Here is a 19,305-nt window from a genome sequence, read left to right on the forward strand (position 1 = left end):
CAGTGTGTGGTTCTATAAATATCGCAACGTACAGGGGACATTCCTAGACGCTGTTAACATTCAGCACCAACCACACTTGTGACAAGCAATGCAAAGCAAACAAAGCTGCCAATTACATGTCAAGACAGAGAAGGTGGGCAGTAGCAATGTTCTACACGAACATGGAGGAAGTAGGTGGAACAGTCAGGAACAAGGTGGGAGTTCAGATTGCCAGAAAGAGTCAGTAGGGATAAATAGGAGTTCTCCAGGTAAAATGATGACTTCTATTTCAACTAAACACTTGTCCTCTAACCCTCCTATCACATTGTGAGATGCGGCTCATTTTGAAATGCATGTAAAATGACCATAAGATTCCAGCATTGTCATCACCACCGTCATCACAGAGCAGATTTCTCCCTCCAAAAAGATTTTTAAATCACTTCTAAAACAGTGGTCTCACAGACAACAGCTACACCAAAAACATTGTCTCTCTCTGTATTTAACAAATGCACGCACACTACTTGAACACGAATGGCTTGCCAGTTGCATGCATGTCAACTCCTTGGATCCAGACCTCAAATATCCACTTATATAGAAGGACATGTTACAGCCCTTGGCCATCCAACACACAGTCCGTGGTTACTGTGTCTTACCTGGCCTGACTCTGTGCATGGCCCAGGGCTGAGAGCAGGAGTGTCCCCAGGTGGAGCGTTGGAGTCTTCCTCTTCCTTGGAGGTCTCCACCACCATCACCACCTCCACAGTCTCCATCAAAGCGGAGAGCTCATGTTGACATGGCAAACTTTAACGTGTAACAGCGTCGCCCGGCCAGGACAGGGAGAAGCTTGGCCATAGAGATCCAGCTAGTGCATCTCTCCACTCTGAGACAACCTACACTGCTGCAGCCTCACCACTAGATCTCCATCACTCCCCGAGAGAGATTGTACTGTATGGGCTGTGTGTCTCTGGGTTTAAGTACAGGCTTTGAAAAGCAACACACTCATAGAGAGAGACATCACATGGGATGGGGGGGGGTGAAAGGGCCAGTGGAGGATGAAGGGGGGGGGGGTCCATTAAACAAACAGCCATGCCCCCCAGAGAGAGAGAGAGCAAACAAAATAATAAACCAATTAGGCTCAGAGGGCTCCTGCCTGCCACCCCATACCCCCCCATCTTTAAACGCTCTTTTCTATTCCTTCACTTCCCTGGGGCAACTTCTCTCATTCTCTCTCTGCTCATCTTTGCTCCAGTGAAAACCACTCTGTCCATTCCTTCTGAGCCACTGAGCACTGCAGTGATGGTGTTACGACTTCCCTGATCCCTCGTCAGCAAAGGGCCTGATGAGGGATTTGGGCGGTTTGGGCCAACAAATGAACACACAGTGACGATGACAGTCTTTGTACGGATGAACTGTTCATAGACATTGGATTGCAGGGTTTTATCAGCCTCTATGTAGGATGACAACCACACAGTCACACCAACGTTAGAAGACCCCTTGCTACTAAAAGACGGAGACGTCCTTAAAATAAACATAGAAACTCTTCAAATTCAAGTAAAACGCAGATCTCCAAAAGGACTGGAGTGGACATAGTAACTCTCTTCCTGTGTGAAGAAGCGACGTCATTAGGGTTGCACATTTTGGGGAATATTCAGAGGTGGAACATTTCCATGGGAATTAACAGGAATTAAAGGAAATATATGGCAATTAATTGTAGATGTTTTTTGCATTGGATTTAAATACCATATCATAAGGGAGACAGAAACATAACCATTTTTCTTTATAAGTAGACATAATTGCAAATGATTAAATCGTTCCAATAGAAATAAAATGTAAAAAAATTGTTACGAATTTAACTTTCATTAAATGAGTTGACTCATGATTTCACTGAACAACAAAAGGGAATATTGAATAATCCCCAATGATCCATCGCATCTCCCAAAAATATTTTCAACATATGTCTGAAAATGATAATCTAGCAACTAAAGCTTTGATTGTCTTCCTCTCTGGCTTCCATGTCTTCTCCCTGGACCTCCTCAATGTCCACCTCTTGAACATCAGACTCTGAGGCCTCATCTTCACTGTCAATTTCCAACCTTGCTGAGGATGGCTATTTGTCAGGCTCAAAAATACTCAATTTCCCAGGTAGCCACCAATTTTTCAACCCTTGTGTTGGTCAGCCTGTTGTGTGCTTTGGTGTGTGTGTTCCCAAACAAGGACCAGTTGCGACCTGAGGCAACTGATGTTGGTGGGATTTAGAGGATGGTGGAGGCAACAGAGAAAGAGCCGCTGATCCACAAAGTCCCTTCCACCAGGTGGCTGATGAGATATATCTAGAGTATTTCTCCTGTCTTATCCTGTGTCCTGTTAGAATTTAAGTACGCTCCCTCTAATTCTCTCTCTGAGGACCTGAGCCCTAGGACCGTGCCTCAGGACTACCTGGCCTGCTGACTTCATGCTATCCCCCAGTCCACCTGGTCAAGCTTTCAACTGTTCTGCCTGTGGCTATGGAACCCTGACCTGTTCACTGGATGTGCAACCTTGTCCCGGACCTTCTGTTTTGGACTCACACTCTACCGCACCCGCTGTCTCTGAATTATCGGCTATGAAAAGACAACTGTGCTGTCCTGTTGCACCCTCTACAACCACAGTGATTATTATTATCTGACCATGCTGGTCACCTATGAACGTTTGAACATCTTGTCCATATTCTGTTATAATCTCCACCTGGCACAGCCAGAAGAGGACTGGCCACCCCTCAGAGGCTGGTTCCTCTAGGTTTCTTCCTAAGTTCCTGACTTTCAAGGGAGTTTTTCCTAGCCACCGTGCTTCTACATTTGTATTGCTTGCTGTTTGGGGTTTAAGGCTGGGTTTCTGATGTAAAAAGGGCTTTATAAATACATTGATTGATTTTGTGATTGATTGATTTTGTTGGCACAACTGCCGCATTGCATCTCCATCCCAAAGCCCTTGCTTGGAAGTGTACTTCGCCAGACTGCCAAGAAACCTTGCTCTCATCCAGGCCAAGGTGGCGAGACACTGTCGTGATGACACCATAGGCCTCGTTGATCTCTGCACCAGACAGGATGCTTTTGCCAGAATACGCGGGGTCCAACATGTACGCTGCGGCATGTATGGGCTTCTGGCAGAAGTCTACATGCTTTTTGATGTATTTCAGAACTGCAGTTTCCTCTGCTTGGAGTAACTGTGAAGTGGGCAGGGCAGTATGGATCTACAAGCAGAGTCTGAACATTAGACAGGATGGCTTTGTCTCCCTCAATCCGTTCAATGGTTACTGCTATAGGTTTCTGGTGTTTCAGGCTGCTTACCACTCTCTCCCAAAATACATCATCCAGGAGGATCCTCTTGATGGAGCTGTCCATATCGGCAGACTGTGATATGGCATTTCTTGGAGAGACTCCTTCCCCTCCAAGAGACTGTCAAACATGATGACAACACCACCCCAACGGGTGTTGCTGGGCAGGTTCAATGTGGTGCTCTTATTCTTCTCACTATTCTTGGTGAGGTAGATTGCTGCTATATCTTGATGACCCTTCACATACCTAACCATTTCCTTGTCTCTCTTGTAGAGTGTATCCATTGTTTTTAGTGCCATGATGTCCTTGAGGAGCAGATTCAGTGCATGAGCAGCACAGCCAATGTGTGTGATATGAGGGTAGGACTCCTCGACTTTAGACCAAGCAGCCTTCATGTTCACAGCATTGTCTGTCACCAGTGCATATCTTCTGTGGTCCAAGGTCATTGATGACTGTCTTCAGCTCATCTGCAATGTAAAGAAAGACCGGTGGGTCTGTTATCCCTTGTGTCTGTGCTCTTGTAGAATACTGGTTGAGGGGTGGAGATGATGTAGTTCAACCACCCATCAGAGATGATTGCAATACAGTCTGCATTCTCTATGATTTGCCTGACCTTAATTTGAACTCTGCATCGAGCAAAATAATAGATAAAGCATGTCTGGTTGGAGGGGTGTATACTGGGTGAAGAACATTCAGAAATCTCTTCCAATACACATTGCCTGTGAGCATCAGAGGTGAACCAGTTGCATACACAGCTCGAGCAACACATTCATCAGTATTTCTGACTACGTTACTCCATTGAGTAAAAAAAACATTGATTCTATCTAGGAGGTCCATGAGCTGTTGCTGTCCATAAGGTGTGTAATTCATAATTTTTCACCCCAAATAGAAGTGGAGGGACTTTGGTCAGAGGTTACTTGTTGTGAGTGCTGAGGGAACCTTATGCACTTGGCCAGATAATTCTGCATCTTTGTTGCATTCTTCTCATATGATTTGGCACAGTATTTGCAAATGTACACAGCTTTCCTTTTACATTAGCAGCAGTGAAATGTCTCCACACATGAGATAGTGCCCGTGGCATTTTCCTGTAAAGAAAAATGAGTAAGAAACCCCAAATGCAATTCCATGTAGAGATAAATAGTTAAGCAGTTAGATGAAACAACTCCTTCGTAAGATAAATGTTTTAAAATGAAACATGTATGGAAACAGGTGAATTAACACTCAGTTAGCCGGCTCAAGCAAGCTAAAAACCCAAAATGAACTAGTAGAAATTGTTAACAAGTTAGAAATTATTTAAAACACACTTTGTTGTAGGCTACTATTTACTAGTTAACAAAAAATAATGCATGTCGTATAAAATATATTTACCCCACCCAGTATTGGAATCAAAACTTACCAGAAACCATGTAGTCCTTGGCTCAGACAGTGTAGTAGTGTGGGCTCAATAGCATCTCATTAGTGTGCAAGATCTTGAGAATCAGCTGTATGCAGAGGTTGGCTTTGAATTGGGGATAGTTTAACCAAAATATGCCACAAGACCTAGAATTACCCACTTTTTTTGTGTATCCCACAAAAAAAGGTTCACTGTTATAAGCCAACTTTTTGAATGAATTTAAGCAAAATTCCCAAAATTAACTTCCCATGGAAAATTTCTGGAAAAATTCCGGAAACTTACCGGAAAGTTTCTGACCCTTTGCAACCCTAGACGTCTTCAACCACTTGTCTCCTGCATAGACGGCCTAGAACTCGCCTCAACCCCAAGAAAACCGTACCAGAGCAAGGAACTTGCATGAGCAGAAAACACACAGAAACATGGAATAATTTTGTTTAAGAGACCACAACTCGTAGAGAAGCAGACTCAACTCACCATGGAACAATGGGGGGTGTGGAAAAAGACATGAGAACAAGCCCCGTGCTGCATCCAAGGTCCCGACATCGTTACTACTGTACCTCGTACTTCCCCAACACAGACCTACCTGCAGTCTGCTTAGAAATGCACTGTAGTCCGGTTGTTACCTCTTTACCTAACCATCTCAGAGGACAGGCACTGCTTTAATTGGGCAGAGTTAAACTGGAGGGAGAGAGGGGGGGTGGACAGGGGTGGGGATGTAGAGGTGCACATGTTATGGGGTTGGGGATCAGAGGCTGACAGAGGTTAGTTTGATGTCCCATATGAATGTCCCCCTTTGGATTCTGACTGCAGTAAATTACTACAAAGACCAATTGGCAGCCGAAAACCGGATTCTCATTCACTTCAAAGCCGAGGTCAGGTAGTACACGATCATCACACAGATGTGAACACGTGCACTGGGGAGTACATGTGCAGCACACTGTGTAATGTGCCTTTACAAAACAGAATTAGCCTACATAACACAAACAAGCTTTGAGGTGGAGGCCTGGAATGAGTCACACACACACACACGCGAGTACCATGTCTAATTGTTGGGTTCTAAGGATTCTGATTTCATTGACATCCCGTGAACTATAAATAAAGTTAGATCCACTTTCTCTTTTCAAACATTCCTCTGTCTGTGTCAGCAGGAGAGGTGGGAGGTGGAGGGCTGTTCATTCTCAAAGAATGCTTCTTGGCTATTACATATCATGTTTCTCCTGGGTGCCACTTCACATAATGGTGGAGCAGAAAGGACCTAGAGTGCATTCCTCAGATGCACAACTCTTATACCGGAGATGAGTACTTCAGAAGTCACCATTCCACATCTATGGTCTACCGTTACAACACTGATATAATGTATCATACGTGTATGCGAGTAGTCAAGACGAATAGGGACCGCTACTGTTCTCTCGACTGGAGAGGGTTGAGAGTCAGCGCACTAGCATAGCCTGGAGGCTGGAGCTTTGGCCTGGTTCCCTCAATGGCAGCCGTTCAATATTGTAGCAAACTGCTCTGTTCAAACATCACTGCAGAATCACCTAGAGCTGCAAGCTCATAAAACTGTCAAGGCAAATGATGAGAAAATGGAGCATATTGAGACCAACGCCCTGATTTGCCAATTCAAATACTGTACCCAAACACACAATGACAAACATACCGTATAAAGTATTTATTGTGTCACACAACAAGTTTTCCTGACAAGCTCAACGGCAAACAACCCGAAACACACACAGTCACACACACCCTGACACACACACATGCACCCTGACACACACAGTTCTTTCTGGAAGGCTGGTTATAGCAGAGTAACAGAGGGACACAGCTACACTGAGAGGTCACAGCTTGCTGAGGGCTGGCACCCTCCTGACAAACACAGCCCCTGCATCCGGGCTCACACACCGTGTCAAAGACACCACACAGTACACACACACACACACACAGTGTCAACACATAGAAGATACTCACACATATACAGCGCTACAGCCAACCCCCAGACACACACACACTAACCAATTACACAAGGTGAAAAGCATGCGAGTATGTCTGGATACATATCTCCAGAAAATAAACTTCCAAATTCAAAAGGACAGTCCAATGCATTGTTAAAAAGTTGTGCAGCCGGTCTGTACTAGGGATATGCACGGTTACTTGAATATTCGAATACTAACGGACGTTAGTAATCAAATACTTGTACGAGAATTAATTTTAGCAAGCAAAAAATTATTATCGGCCTATTTTAACACTGAAAAGACTAAATAAAATGTTAATATCCATGTGATATGACAATGATACAAGGATATACCATGACATTTCAAATTATTCATTTAATAAAACTAACTTCACAATGTAGTTTTTATGACACGACCCACAAAAAGGCCGGTAGCCTTCGCGTATGTAGCTAGTTGTTTATGCCTTTCACTAATGCAATGCAAGATGGATTAAAATAACAGAATTAAAAGCTAGCAAAATGAGAAGTGGTAGGCTACAACGAACTACCAACAGGTAGGCTGTTGTTTTATCTGAATGGGGTTGGGGAGAAAGCATAGCATGTGTTGCCTCAATTAGCCTAGCCAGCTATAGTTGGCTAGCTTAGCTAGCTTCTCTAGGCTACTCCAGTCAAGATAGATATGGGAGGCTGCTACAAATCAGCTAGTCTTGGCTATAGCCGAGTTGCATTGGTTACTGCTTCTTGCTCTCCTCCCCCCCGCACAGACATTACACACACACACCGCCTTAGCCACCTTAGTGAGTGGTAATGAGCGCAGCCCTGTACTGTGGGGACTGTGAGACCGGCAGGGCATAGCTTTTAACACAGCAGCTCCTCTCCATCTCTGAGGAGATTCCCAGAGAGCCTGTATTATTCTGACTGATGCCTATAGTACGCCCGTCAGCATTACCGCAGGCAGGCTGGGCCACAACATGAACACATATACTGATTGAGTACTGCTGTTCGCTGGCAAATCCTGTTGAGGCGCTTAATATATCACACACACGCACGTGCGTACATACATGAACAGTACTAAATACACACCCTGTGTCGTGCGCACAAGTCTTATTCATCCCGAGGAAGGGAGTTTGTCAAGTGGGTCAGTAAAGGTTATTGTAATGGTGAGAGAAGGGCTGGTAGTGGTAGTGTTGCTCTGGGCTATACTCCACTGTAGTAAAGATAGAATTTGCACGTGAACGGCAAAATCTCGTCCTCCAGTCTGTGTATAAGCCATAACATCTGGATCTGTCCAACTGTCTGTCTTGCTGTTAACATCTATTTCTATATCCCTCCCTCCATCTCTTCAAGGGCCAGGCAGACCTAGCACTCAAAGCCCACTTTCAGCAGTACTTTATCAGCCAAAGCCTGAAACCCTTAAAGCCTGAAACCCTTAAAGCCAGAGTGCCCAGTGTTTAACACCAGAGACTATGTGCACATTGATCAGCTTGCTGTACAACACAAAGGGACATAAACATACTGTGTGTAATCTGAAAGCCTCAATCAGGCCTGTGAAGTCCTCAGCTCAACCAGAAAGGCACAGGGCTTACCCGGACAGTAGATAGACTCGCTCCCATGAGGGGATTTATACATTTGTATTACAAAGAAGTTGTTTACCATAAATCCAACTACAAGCACTGATAAATAGCCACGTGAGCTGAGCTGTCCACCGGGGCATACTGTATGAGTCTGTGTATTTATGATTAAATTACCATCAAAATGAGGCATTGCACAATAAATACAAAATCAGGGGAAAAAAACAACATAGGAATACAGAAATGTAAAAGTTAAGGAGTTGTCATGTGAGAAAAAGGTCAAGTTCATATTTGGAGGGTTTCCAGCAATGTTGTTTGTTCCCTGTCTGGGCTGTCTGGGCTGTCTGGGCTGTCTGGGCTGTGTGGGCTGTGTGGGCTGTGTGGGCTGTGTGGGCTGTGTGGGCTGTGTGGGCTGTGTGGGCTGTCTGGGTTGTCTGGGTTGTGTGGGCAGGGATTGGCCTACCTGGACCTCCTCCCCCAGTACAGACGAGTCTCCCAGCAGTGGTTCTGCTGGCGGTGCGTTGATGGTGACAGACTTCTCCGAGCGGCTGCCATCCTTGCTGCGTGACTTGTGGTGGTCGCGGCTGCGTTCCCTGAGAAACAACGACAGGTACACCGAGTGAGTCGACGGGTACGGGGTTACCATGACAACCAGCAGACCGGAGGAGAGGAAGAGAGCATGTCGGCGTGGCGATAGCAATGGACTGCCACACACTGGATTTCAAGCAAAACCTCATGTTATTTCTCTCTTTGGTTCCCATTCTCTCCCTCTTTCCTCAATAGCGTCAGCAACAACAGGGTTAAAGGAGCCATCATCCCCCTACGACATTAATCCTGCTGGCTTTTAATTTGAATTTCTTTAATTAGTATTTTCTCACAGTGAACGTCTGCAGGGGCTTAGCTGAAAACTCAGACACACACGAAAATGCTAGAACAGGCAGGCGCTGTTTGAATCAGAAAAGAGGACATGGGGCCAAGGGGAATAGAGGACTAGGGGACTAGGGAACCAGAGGAATAGAGGACCAGGGGAATAGAGGACTAGGGGACTAGGGAACCAGAGGAATAGAGGACCAGGGGAATAGAGGACTAGGGAACCAGAGGAATAGGGGACTAGGGAACCAGAGGAATAGAGGACCAGGGGAATAGAGGACTGGGGGACCAGATGAATAGGGGACCAGAGGAATAGAGGACTAGGGAACCAGAGGAATAGAGAACCAGGGGAATAGAGGAATAGAGGACCAGGGGAATAGAGGACCAGGGGAATAGAGGACCAGGGGAATAGAGGACCAGGGGAATAGAGGACCAGGGGAATAGAGGACCAGGGGAATAGAGGACCAGGGGAATAGAGGACCAGGGGAATAGAGGACAAGGGGACCAGGGGAATAGAGGACCAGAGGAATAGGGGACCAGGGGACCAGAGGAATAGAGGACTAGGGAACCAGGGGAAAAGACTAGGGGACCAGGGGAATAGAGGACCAGGGGAATAGGGGACCAAAGGAATAGAGGACTATGGATCCAGGGGAATAGAGGACTTAGGGACCAGAGTAATAGGGGACCAGGGGAATAGAGGACTAGGGAACCAGGGGAATAGAGGACTAGGGAACCAGGGGAATAGAGGACTAGGGAACCAGGGGAATAGAGGAATAGGGGACCAGGGGAATAGGGGACCAAAGGAATAGAGGACTATGGATCCAGGGGAATAGAGGACTAGGGAACCAGGGGAATAGAGGACTATGGATCCAGGGGAATAGAGGACTTGGGGACCAGAGTAATAGGGGACCAAAGGAATAGAGGACTATGGATCCAGGGGAATAGAGGACTTGGGGACCAGAGTAATAGGGGACCAGGGGAATAGAGGACTGGGGGACCAGATGAATAGGGGACCAGAGGAATAGAGGACTAGGGAACCAGGGGAAAAGACTAGGGAACCAGGGGAAAATACTAGGGAACCAGGGGAATAGAGGAATAGGGGACCAGGGGAATAGGGGACCAAAGGAATAGAGGACTATGGATCCAGGGGAATAGAGGACTTGGGGACCAGAGTAATAGGGGACCAGGGGAATAGAGGACTAGGGAACCAGGGGAATAGAGGACTAGGGAACCAGGGGAATAGAGGACTAGGGAACCAGAGGAATAGAGAACCAGAGGAATAGAGGACCAGGGGAATAGAGGACCAGGGGAATAGAGGAATAGAGGACCAGGGGAATAGAGGACCAGGGGAATAGAGGACCAGGGGAATAGAGGACCAGGGGAATAGAGGACAAGGGGACCAGGGGAATAGAGGACCAGAGGAATAGGGGACCAGGGGACCAGAGGAATAGAGGACTAGGGAACCAGGGGAAAAGACTAGGGGACCAGGGGAATAGAGGACCAGGGGAATAGGGGACCAAAGGAATAGAGGACTATGGATCCAGGGGAATAGAGGACTTAGGGACCAGAGTAATAGGGGACCAGGGGAATAGAGGACTAGGGAACCAGGGGAATAGAGGACTAGGGAACCAGGGGAATAGAGGACTAGGGAACCAGGGGAATAGAGGAATAGGGGACCAGGGGAATAGGGGACCAAAGGAATAGAGGACTATGGATCCAGGGGAATAGAGGACTTGGGGACCAGAGTAATAGGGGACCAGGGGAATAGAGGACTAGGGAACCAGGGGAATAGAGGACTAGGGAACCAGGGGAATAGAGGACTATGGATCCAGGGGAATAGAGGACTTGGGGACCAGAGTAATAGGGGACCAAAGGAATAGAGGACTATGGATCCAGGGGAATAGAGGACTTGGGGACCAGAGTAATAGGGGACCAGGGGAATAGAGGACTGGGGGACCAGATGAATAGGGGACCAGAGGAATAGAGGACTAGGGAACTAGAGGACTAGGGAACCAGGGGAATAGAGGACCGGGGAACCAGAGGAATAGAGGACCAGGGGAATAGAGGACCAGGGGACCAGAGGAATAGAGGACTAGGGGACCAGGGGAAAAGACTAGGGGACCAGGGGAATAGAGGACCAAAGGAATAGAGGACTATGGATCTAGGGGAATAGAGGACTTGGGGACCAGGGGAATAGAGGACTAGGGAACCAGGGGAAAAGACTAGGGAACCAGGGGAAAATACTAGGGAACCAGGGGAATAGAGGAATAGGGGACCAGGGGAATAGGGGACTTGGGGACCAGAGTAATAGGGGACCAGGGGAGGACTAGGGAACCAGGGGAATAGAGGACTAGGGAACCAGGGAATAGAGGACTAGGGAACCAGGGGAATAGAGGACTAGGGAACCAGGGGAATAGAGGACTATGGATCCAGGGGAATAGAGGACTTGGGGACCAGAGTAATAGGGGACCAGGGGAATAGAGGACTAGGGAACCAGGGGAATAGAGGACTAGGGAACCAGGGGAATAGAGGACTAGGGAACAAGGGGAATAGAGGACTAGGGAACCAGAGGAAAAGAGGACCATTAATACAACTTAACCCTTCTTACCAGGTAAATTGACTGAGAACACATCCTCATTTACAGCAATGACCTGGGGAATAGTTACATGGGAGGGAGGGGGGGGGGGTGAATGAGCAAATAGGAAGCTGGGGATGTATAGGTGGCCATGATGGTTAACACCGGGGTTAACACCCCTACTCTTACAATAAGCTTCATGCGATCTTTAGTGACCAGAGTCAGGACACCCGTTTAACGTCCCATCTGAAAGACAGCACCCTACACAGGGCAATGTCCACAATCACCGCCATGGGTTATTGGGATTATACATTTTTTGACAAGAGAAAAGAGTGCTTCCTATACTGGCCCTCCAACACCACTTCCAGCAGTATCTAGTCTCCCATCCAGGGATCGACCAGGACCAACCCTGCTTAGCTTCAGAGGCAAGATAGCAGTGGGAGACTAGGGGAGCAGAAAACGAGGGGATTGGGGACCAGGAGAGTAGAGGACTGGGGGACCAGGCCTTTACATGCTGATGCGTCTAAAGCATATTCCATTCCTTGCCTACCTCATGACCCAACTACTGCCAACTACCAACCAAACCGTTGTGAACTCTCCACTACTTCATCCCATGTTAAATCTCCCCGCGAGGTCCATTAGCATACTGACCCTCTTCACCTCCCCACTCCCCAGATCCTGTGTGGGAGTGAGTGACATGGTCTGTGACCACTGCAGCTCTGTCATGGCTCTACTACCCCGGACACTGAGGAGGCTCATCGCCCTCCCAGCCTCCACTAATCTGATCTCTAGTCAATCCCATTCTATTTCCAATTGCCCTCAGCCATGGTACTGTGCTGTAGCTAGATACTCATGGTCTGGTCTGTTACAGAGGGGCAGTGTGAGAATAGAAGAGAGATGAGGAGAGAGAGAAACAGGCTAGTGTGGAGATAGCAGGGCAGGCTAGGTCTGATCTAATTTAACGAAGAGGGATTACGGGGGAAACAAGTTACAGAATGAAATTGTGTTACGACATTATTAAAACCTCCAGGAATTGTAAATGCTAGCTAGACAACAAGGGCTGAATTCTAACCGGAGTGCCACCCAGTGACATCTACAAACAACTTCTGGGACAACCATGATTTAAAACACACACAAACCTCTAGTTATGTTGAAGACCAAGTACAGTTCAAGATATTGCTGCCATTTTTCATTTGACCCAAAATGTTAATTTCTTGTCCTCTGAGCTTATCTCAGTGTTAGGAGTCTTCTGTGAAGACTAGGGTTGCAAAGTGTCGGAAACTTTACGGTAAATTTCCAGGAAATTCTTTTTAAAAAATGTCCATGTGAAGTTACTTTTGGGAATTTTGCTTAAATTCATCAAAAAAAGTTAGCTTACAACCGTGAACCTTTTTTGTAGGATACACATGGCAAGTCTAGGTCTTGTGGCATATTTTGGTTAAACTATCCCAGATTCAATGGAATTGCAACCCTCTGCATGCACAGTGCACTCTTCCACCACATGCGCAGTGCACTCTTCCACCACATGCGCAGTGCACTCTTCCACCACATGCGCAGGTGATTCTCAAGATATTGCACACTAATAAGATGCTATTGAGTCCAAACTACTACACTGTCTGAGCCAAGGACTATATGCTTTCTCGTAAGTTTTGATTACAACACTGGGTGGGGTGAATATATTTCTTGTGACATACATGCTTTTTTTGGTTAACTAGTAAATTGTAGCCTAAAGCAAAGCGTGTTTAAATAATTTCTAACATGTTAACAATTTCTACTAGTTCGTTTTTGCTACCATGTGGGTTTTAGCTTGCTTGAGCCTGCTAACTGAGTTAATTCACCTGTTTCCATACATGTTTCATTTTAAAACATTTATCTTACAAAGGAATTGTTTAACCTCTTGAGTGTAGGGGGTAGTATTTTGATGTTTGGATGAAAAAATTATCCAAAACTAAAACTGCCTATTTCTCAGGCCCAGAAACTCGACAATGCATATAATTGTCAGATTAGGATAGAGAACACAAAAGTTTCCAAAACTGTCAAAATATTGTCTGCGAGTATAACAGGACTGATATTGCAGGTAAAACCAGAGGAAAATCCAACCAGGAAGTGCTGTTTTTCCTGAAACCTCTGTTCCATTGCATGCCTTCCCTCCATTTAAAGGGATATCAACAAGATTCCTTTCTCTATGGCTTCCACATGGTGTGAACAGTCTTTAGACATAGTTTCACGCTTTTATTCTGAAAAATGAGCGAGAAAGATCACATTGCTTCATTGTATGGCTGGGTGCCACCAGAGTTTTGCATGCGCAATAACTTGGAGCAGACATTTTTTCTCTCTCTCCTATTGAAAAAGCTACGGTCCGGTTGAAATATTATCGATTATTTATTGTAAAAACAACCTGAAGATTGATTATAAAAAACGTTTGACGTTTCTACGAACTTTACGGATACTATTTGGAATTTGTCTGCCCCGTTGTGACCACTCGAGCCTGTGGATTTCTGAACAAAACGCGCCAAACAAATGGAGGTATTTTGGATATTAAAATAATCTTTATCAAACAAAAGGAACATTTATTGCGTAACTGGGAGTCTCGTGAGTGCAAACATCCAAAGATCAAAAGGTAAGCGATTAATTTGATTGCTTTTCTGACTTTCGTGACCATTCTACTTTGCTGCTAGCTGTTTGTAATGTTTTGTCTGCTGAAGGAGATGTCCTAACAAACGCTTGGATAGCTTTTCCTGTAAAGCTTTTTTGAAATCTGACAAACAAGGTGGATTAACAACAAGCTAAGCTGTGTTTTGCTATATTGCACTTGTGATTATGAAAATGTATTATTTTTAATTTGGCGCTCTGCAATTCAGCAGATGTTGATGAAAATGATCCCGCTGAAGGGATCAGTGCGCCAATACGTTTTAATCTAACTGCTTAACTATTTATCTGTACATGGAATTGTATTTTTTTTTATTATTTACTCATATTTTAAATCTTTGGGGAAATCTTTTTAAATCTTTACACGAAAATGCCACAGACACTATCTGATGTGTGGAGACATTTCAGTGTGCCAAATCATATGTGAAGAATGCAACAAAGAAAGAATTATCTGGCCAAGTGCATAAAGTTTCCTCAACGCTCACAATAAGCAAAAGTCCCTCTACTTCTATTCGAGGTGAAAATGATGAATCAGACACCTTATCAATAGCAACAGCTCATGGTCCTCCTGGAATCAGAAGTTTTTTTTACTCAATGGAGGAACGTAGTCAGAGAAATGCTGATGAATGTCTTTCTCAAGCTGTGTATGCAACTGGTTCACCTCTGATGCTCACAGGCAATGTGTATTGGAAGAGATTTCTGAATGTTCTTCACCCAGTATACACCCCTCCAACCAGACATGCTTTATCTGCTCATTTGCTGGATGCAGAGTTCAAGTGAAGGTCAAGCAAATCATAGAGAATGCAGACTGTATTGCAATCATCTCTGATGGGTGGTTGAATGTTCGTGGGCAAGGAATAATTAACTACATCATCACCACCCCTAAACCAGTATTCTACAATAGAGAACAGACATAACGGTCTCTACATTGCAGATGAGATCAAGGCAGTCATCAATGACCTTGGACCACAGAAGGTATTTGCACTGGGTGACAGACAATGCTGTGAACATGAAGGCTGCTTGGTCTAAAGTGGAGGAGTCCTACCCTCACATCACACACATTGGCTGTGCTGCTCATGCATTGAAAATGCTCCTCAAGGACATCATGGCACTGAAAACAATGGATACACTACAAGAGAGCCAAGGAAATGCTGAGGTATGTGAAGGGTCAAGTTATAGCAGCAATCTACCTCACCAAGAATAGTGAGAAGAATAAGAGCACCACATTGAAGCTGCCCAGCAACACCCGTTGGGGTGGTGTTGTCATCATGTTTGAAAATCTCCTGGAGGGGAAGGAGTCTCTCCAAGAAATGGCCATATCACAGTCTGCCGATATGGACAGCTCCATCAAGAGGATCCTCCTGGATGATGTATTTTGGGAGAGAGTGGAAAAGCAGCCTGAAACACCAGAAACCTATAGCTGTAACCATTGAACGGATTGAGGGAGACAATGCCATCCTGTCTAATGTTCAGACTCTGCTTGTAGATCCATACTGCCCTGCCCACTTCACAGTTACTCCAAGCAGAGGAAACTGCAGTTCTGAAATACATCAAAAAGCGTGTAGACTTCTGCCTGAAGCCCATACATGCCGCAGCGTACATGTTGAACCCCTAGTATGCTGGCAAAAGCATCCTGTCTGGTGCAGAGATCAACGAGGCCTATGGTGTCATGACGACAGTGTCTCGCCACCGTGGCCTGGATGAGGGCAAGGTTCTTGGCAGTCTGGCGAAGTACACTTCCAAGCAAGAGCTTTGGGATGGAGATGCCATATGGCAGTCGTGCCAATATATATCTCATCAGCCACCAGGTGGAAGGGACTGTGGATCTGAGGCTCTTTCCCCTGTTGCCTCCATCATCCTCCAAATCCCACCAATATCAGCCGCCTAAGAGCGCAATGGGTCCTTGTTCGGGAACACACACACACAAAGCACGTAAGAGGCTGACCAATACAAGGGTTGAAAAATGTATGGCCATCCAGTCAAATGAGGCTTTTTGAGCCAGACAAATAGCCATCCTCAGCAAGGTTGGAAAGTGACAGTGAAGATGAGGCCTCAGAGTCTGATGTTCAAGAGGTGGACATTGAGGAGGTCCAGGGAGAAGACATGGAAGCCTGAGAGGAAGACCACCAAATCTTTAGTTTCTAGACTATCATTTTACAGACATATGTTGAAAACATTTTTGGGAGATGCGATGGATCATTGGGGATCATTCAATATTCCCTTTTGTTGTTCAGTAAAATCATCACGTGACGAGTCAACTCATTTAGTTAAAGTTCAATTCATAACTACATTATTTATTTTGTATGTATTGGAAGGATTTAATCATGTCTACTTATGATAAGGTAAAAGGTTTATGTGTCTGTCTCCAAAGTTTCCACTTCTGAATATTCCCCAAAATGTGCAATCCTAGTTAAGACTATAAAATGGAGGGGATTTTCTTGTATCTTTCCTTCACTGCAGGCAGTAACTTGGCCACCTCAGTCTCAGGCAGAGGACCCTGGTGTGTTACAGTATGCCTTGTTTAGGGATGTTCAAATCCTTTAGAATACCTCACGTTGTCATATCAGATTCACTTTTTGGTGCAAAGCACTGTAGATATGTATTCCTTATGCATTAGGATAAATGCCACAAACAACGTATGATGGTTCAATGGGTGTTACTGGCACATTTTACCCTGCCGTTATGGAACATGGGCATGGATTTGGTTGTAAGAACTCGACGCCAGGACATGAAATGCAAGCTTAAGAAAAGTGCAATGTGGATATTCTATGACATTGATCACATAGATCCATTATTGATTGACCTAAAGCAATCAGTTTAAACTAAATAGATGAGTCACACTTCAGAAGGCCGCTTACGCATACAGCATAGGTCAAAGTGGTTGGAGGATCAATGCTGATCGGACGGCCCATCAGGATATCCTGACATTAGGCTCATCAGGGAAGTGGTGTGATTGGCTGCTATGGAAGTAATGGACCTCTATGGAAGCCAATGTGTTGTGATAGAAGGGTGTTCACCTCTCTGTTTCCTGCCTCTATTCTGGTGTTTCCCTTTTGAACAGGACACGGTTTCACACTGAAAATGACCACAGCCAACTTCCCAACCACAAACGCAGGTAAATACCCAAAAAATGCATTATTTAACAATTGCTTAAAAGAAAGTTCCCACTGTTCCTAGGCCGTCAATGAAAATAAGAATTTGTTCTTAATTAACTGACTTGCCTAGTAAAATAAAGGTATAAAAATAAAAATAAAAGTTAACTGGCTTACTCATTGATATTCCTTTCTTGTATACCCCTCTATCTAATACCAGGTCATGTGAAACATAGGGGTTGTAAGTTAGATACGGGTAGGATCAGTTAAGTTGTTTATATGGGAGTCGATGTAAAGATTGGATGACTCATACACTGGTGCATCTGGAGGCAGCTGCTTATGACTGGTGTGATTGTTTAAAATCAATGGAAGATGGAGGAGAGAGTCTCAAGCACCCTTTTTATATCCCAGCCTGCCTTTCAGAAACAGACATCAGGACAGCAGAAAGTAGCTTGTGGGCAAATCAATGTGCATCTCTTCCTCCTCTCATCCTCCTCCTGCATCATTAACACACAACGCCAGCCAGCCTCATTGCTATTCTACAGCCCTCCTCTGGTATCATTTGATTAAAAGGGAATTTGACTTCCAGCGTGGCTTCCTAAAGCAGATATGGCTTTTAGATGGAGGATGGAAGCCTGGCAACCTAGGGCAGAGCCAAACCTGGGAGCGGTTTCCACCGCAACACCCGCAGCCAAGTCTAACACTGTCTGTGCACCCCCTCTCACTGACACACTGGGCTGCGGGAAACGGGGACAATTTACACCTCCTCCGCCAAGAGTCTGGATGAATTTGCTCGCCTTCCGCATGGCTGGCCAGCCAAACCACACACCTGTGTAAAATAGGCCCCGTGTCAATGCAGAGCTCAGAGCCCGCAAAGCTCTGTACTTACTGCCAGTGTCAGCTAACAGGAGGATGACGAGGAGCCAAATACATAACCACACTCTCAGAACAATCATATTACAGAGAGCGAGAGGCCGTTCACTTCACCTTGAGTGGCCGTGCTCAATGACACTGGCAGCTCTGCTCACTCTGTGTAACTGTAACGAGGAAGGGGGCGAACAGGCAAAGAGGTGTGGCTGACAGAAAGACAACATTAAACTAACAAAGGCCATTTACTCAAGTCTAGGTCAACACAGCCACGGTCTCTATAGCTTCATGCCTGGCCATGGCACATTCATTTGCCCATCCCTCATATTGACTGGGAGAATCCATGGCGGCAGCATTGCTCAATGACATTTCTCCACAGTGTTGAGCCAGAGAGAGAGGGGCCCAGGGAGCAGTGCGTGATAGGAGCCGAGGTGAGGCCAGACTGTTGGCTAGGATTAGCTCCACTATCAGGTGACAGGGTACACACTGTATGACATGTACCAGTGTTTCCACTATAGCATTAGTCAGGCAAGGCGGGTCCCTCTTCTTGACTTGCTCTGTAGTCCCATGACTAAAATAAATGTAGTTTCAGTTAGAAATTGAAAAAGCAGCATGTGGGTAGGGGGACTTTTCACTCCACTTGGCTTTTCCATAAGCATCAACTCTAATCAGAAAGTTCCAGAAATAGGGTGTCTCTCCAAAATATGGCCTGCCTCAGAAATGGGAACAGTTTGGGGAACCATAATACCCAAGCAGCAAAGGGATTAAAAGTTTGGCATGAGATAGTGTAATTCATTCAATTCCCTGTGTTAAAAAGAGTGTGCCGCCATATAATTGGAGTTCTACCAATCAAAAAGAGCCAATTTTCCACATGACTGACTACCAATGTGAGACTCACTAGTCAATGATCATTGGCACGCTCCACAGCCACAGAAGAGCCCCTCTCTGGAGAAGAGAATGGAGCCTCAGAAGTTACTGGCGTAACTCAACACCACCATTACAGCGGATGCAGAAAGGCAGGTGATCTTGGTCTGGGAGAATCGTCAG

At 45.6% G+C, this 19,305-nt stretch overlaps 1 protein-coding gene across 2 annotated transcripts in view; it reads right to left on the reverse strand.

Annotated features, from left to right (window-relative positions):
• LOC118370268 (vang-like protein 1) overlaps nucleotides 1-19,305 on the reverse strand; it is a 56,203-nt gene that overhangs the window by 24,941 nt on the left and 11,957 nt on the right. For both annotated transcript variants that reach the window (XM_052499317.1, XM_052499316.1), the window contains exon 3: nucleotides 8,669-8,798. In XM_052499317.1, coding sequence (XP_052355277.1) covers nucleotides 8,669-8,798 — 130 coding nt within the window. The remainder of the gene's footprint in view (nucleotides 1-8,668; nucleotides 8,799-19,305) is intronic.

Source organism: Oncorhynchus keta, chromosome 37, assembly GCF_023373465.1.
Source record: "Oncorhynchus keta strain PuntledgeMale-10-30-2019 chromosome 37, Oket_V2, whole genome shotgun sequence".
Lineage (NCBI taxonomy): Eukaryota > Metazoa > Chordata > Actinopteri > Salmoniformes > Salmonidae > Oncorhynchus > Oncorhynchus keta.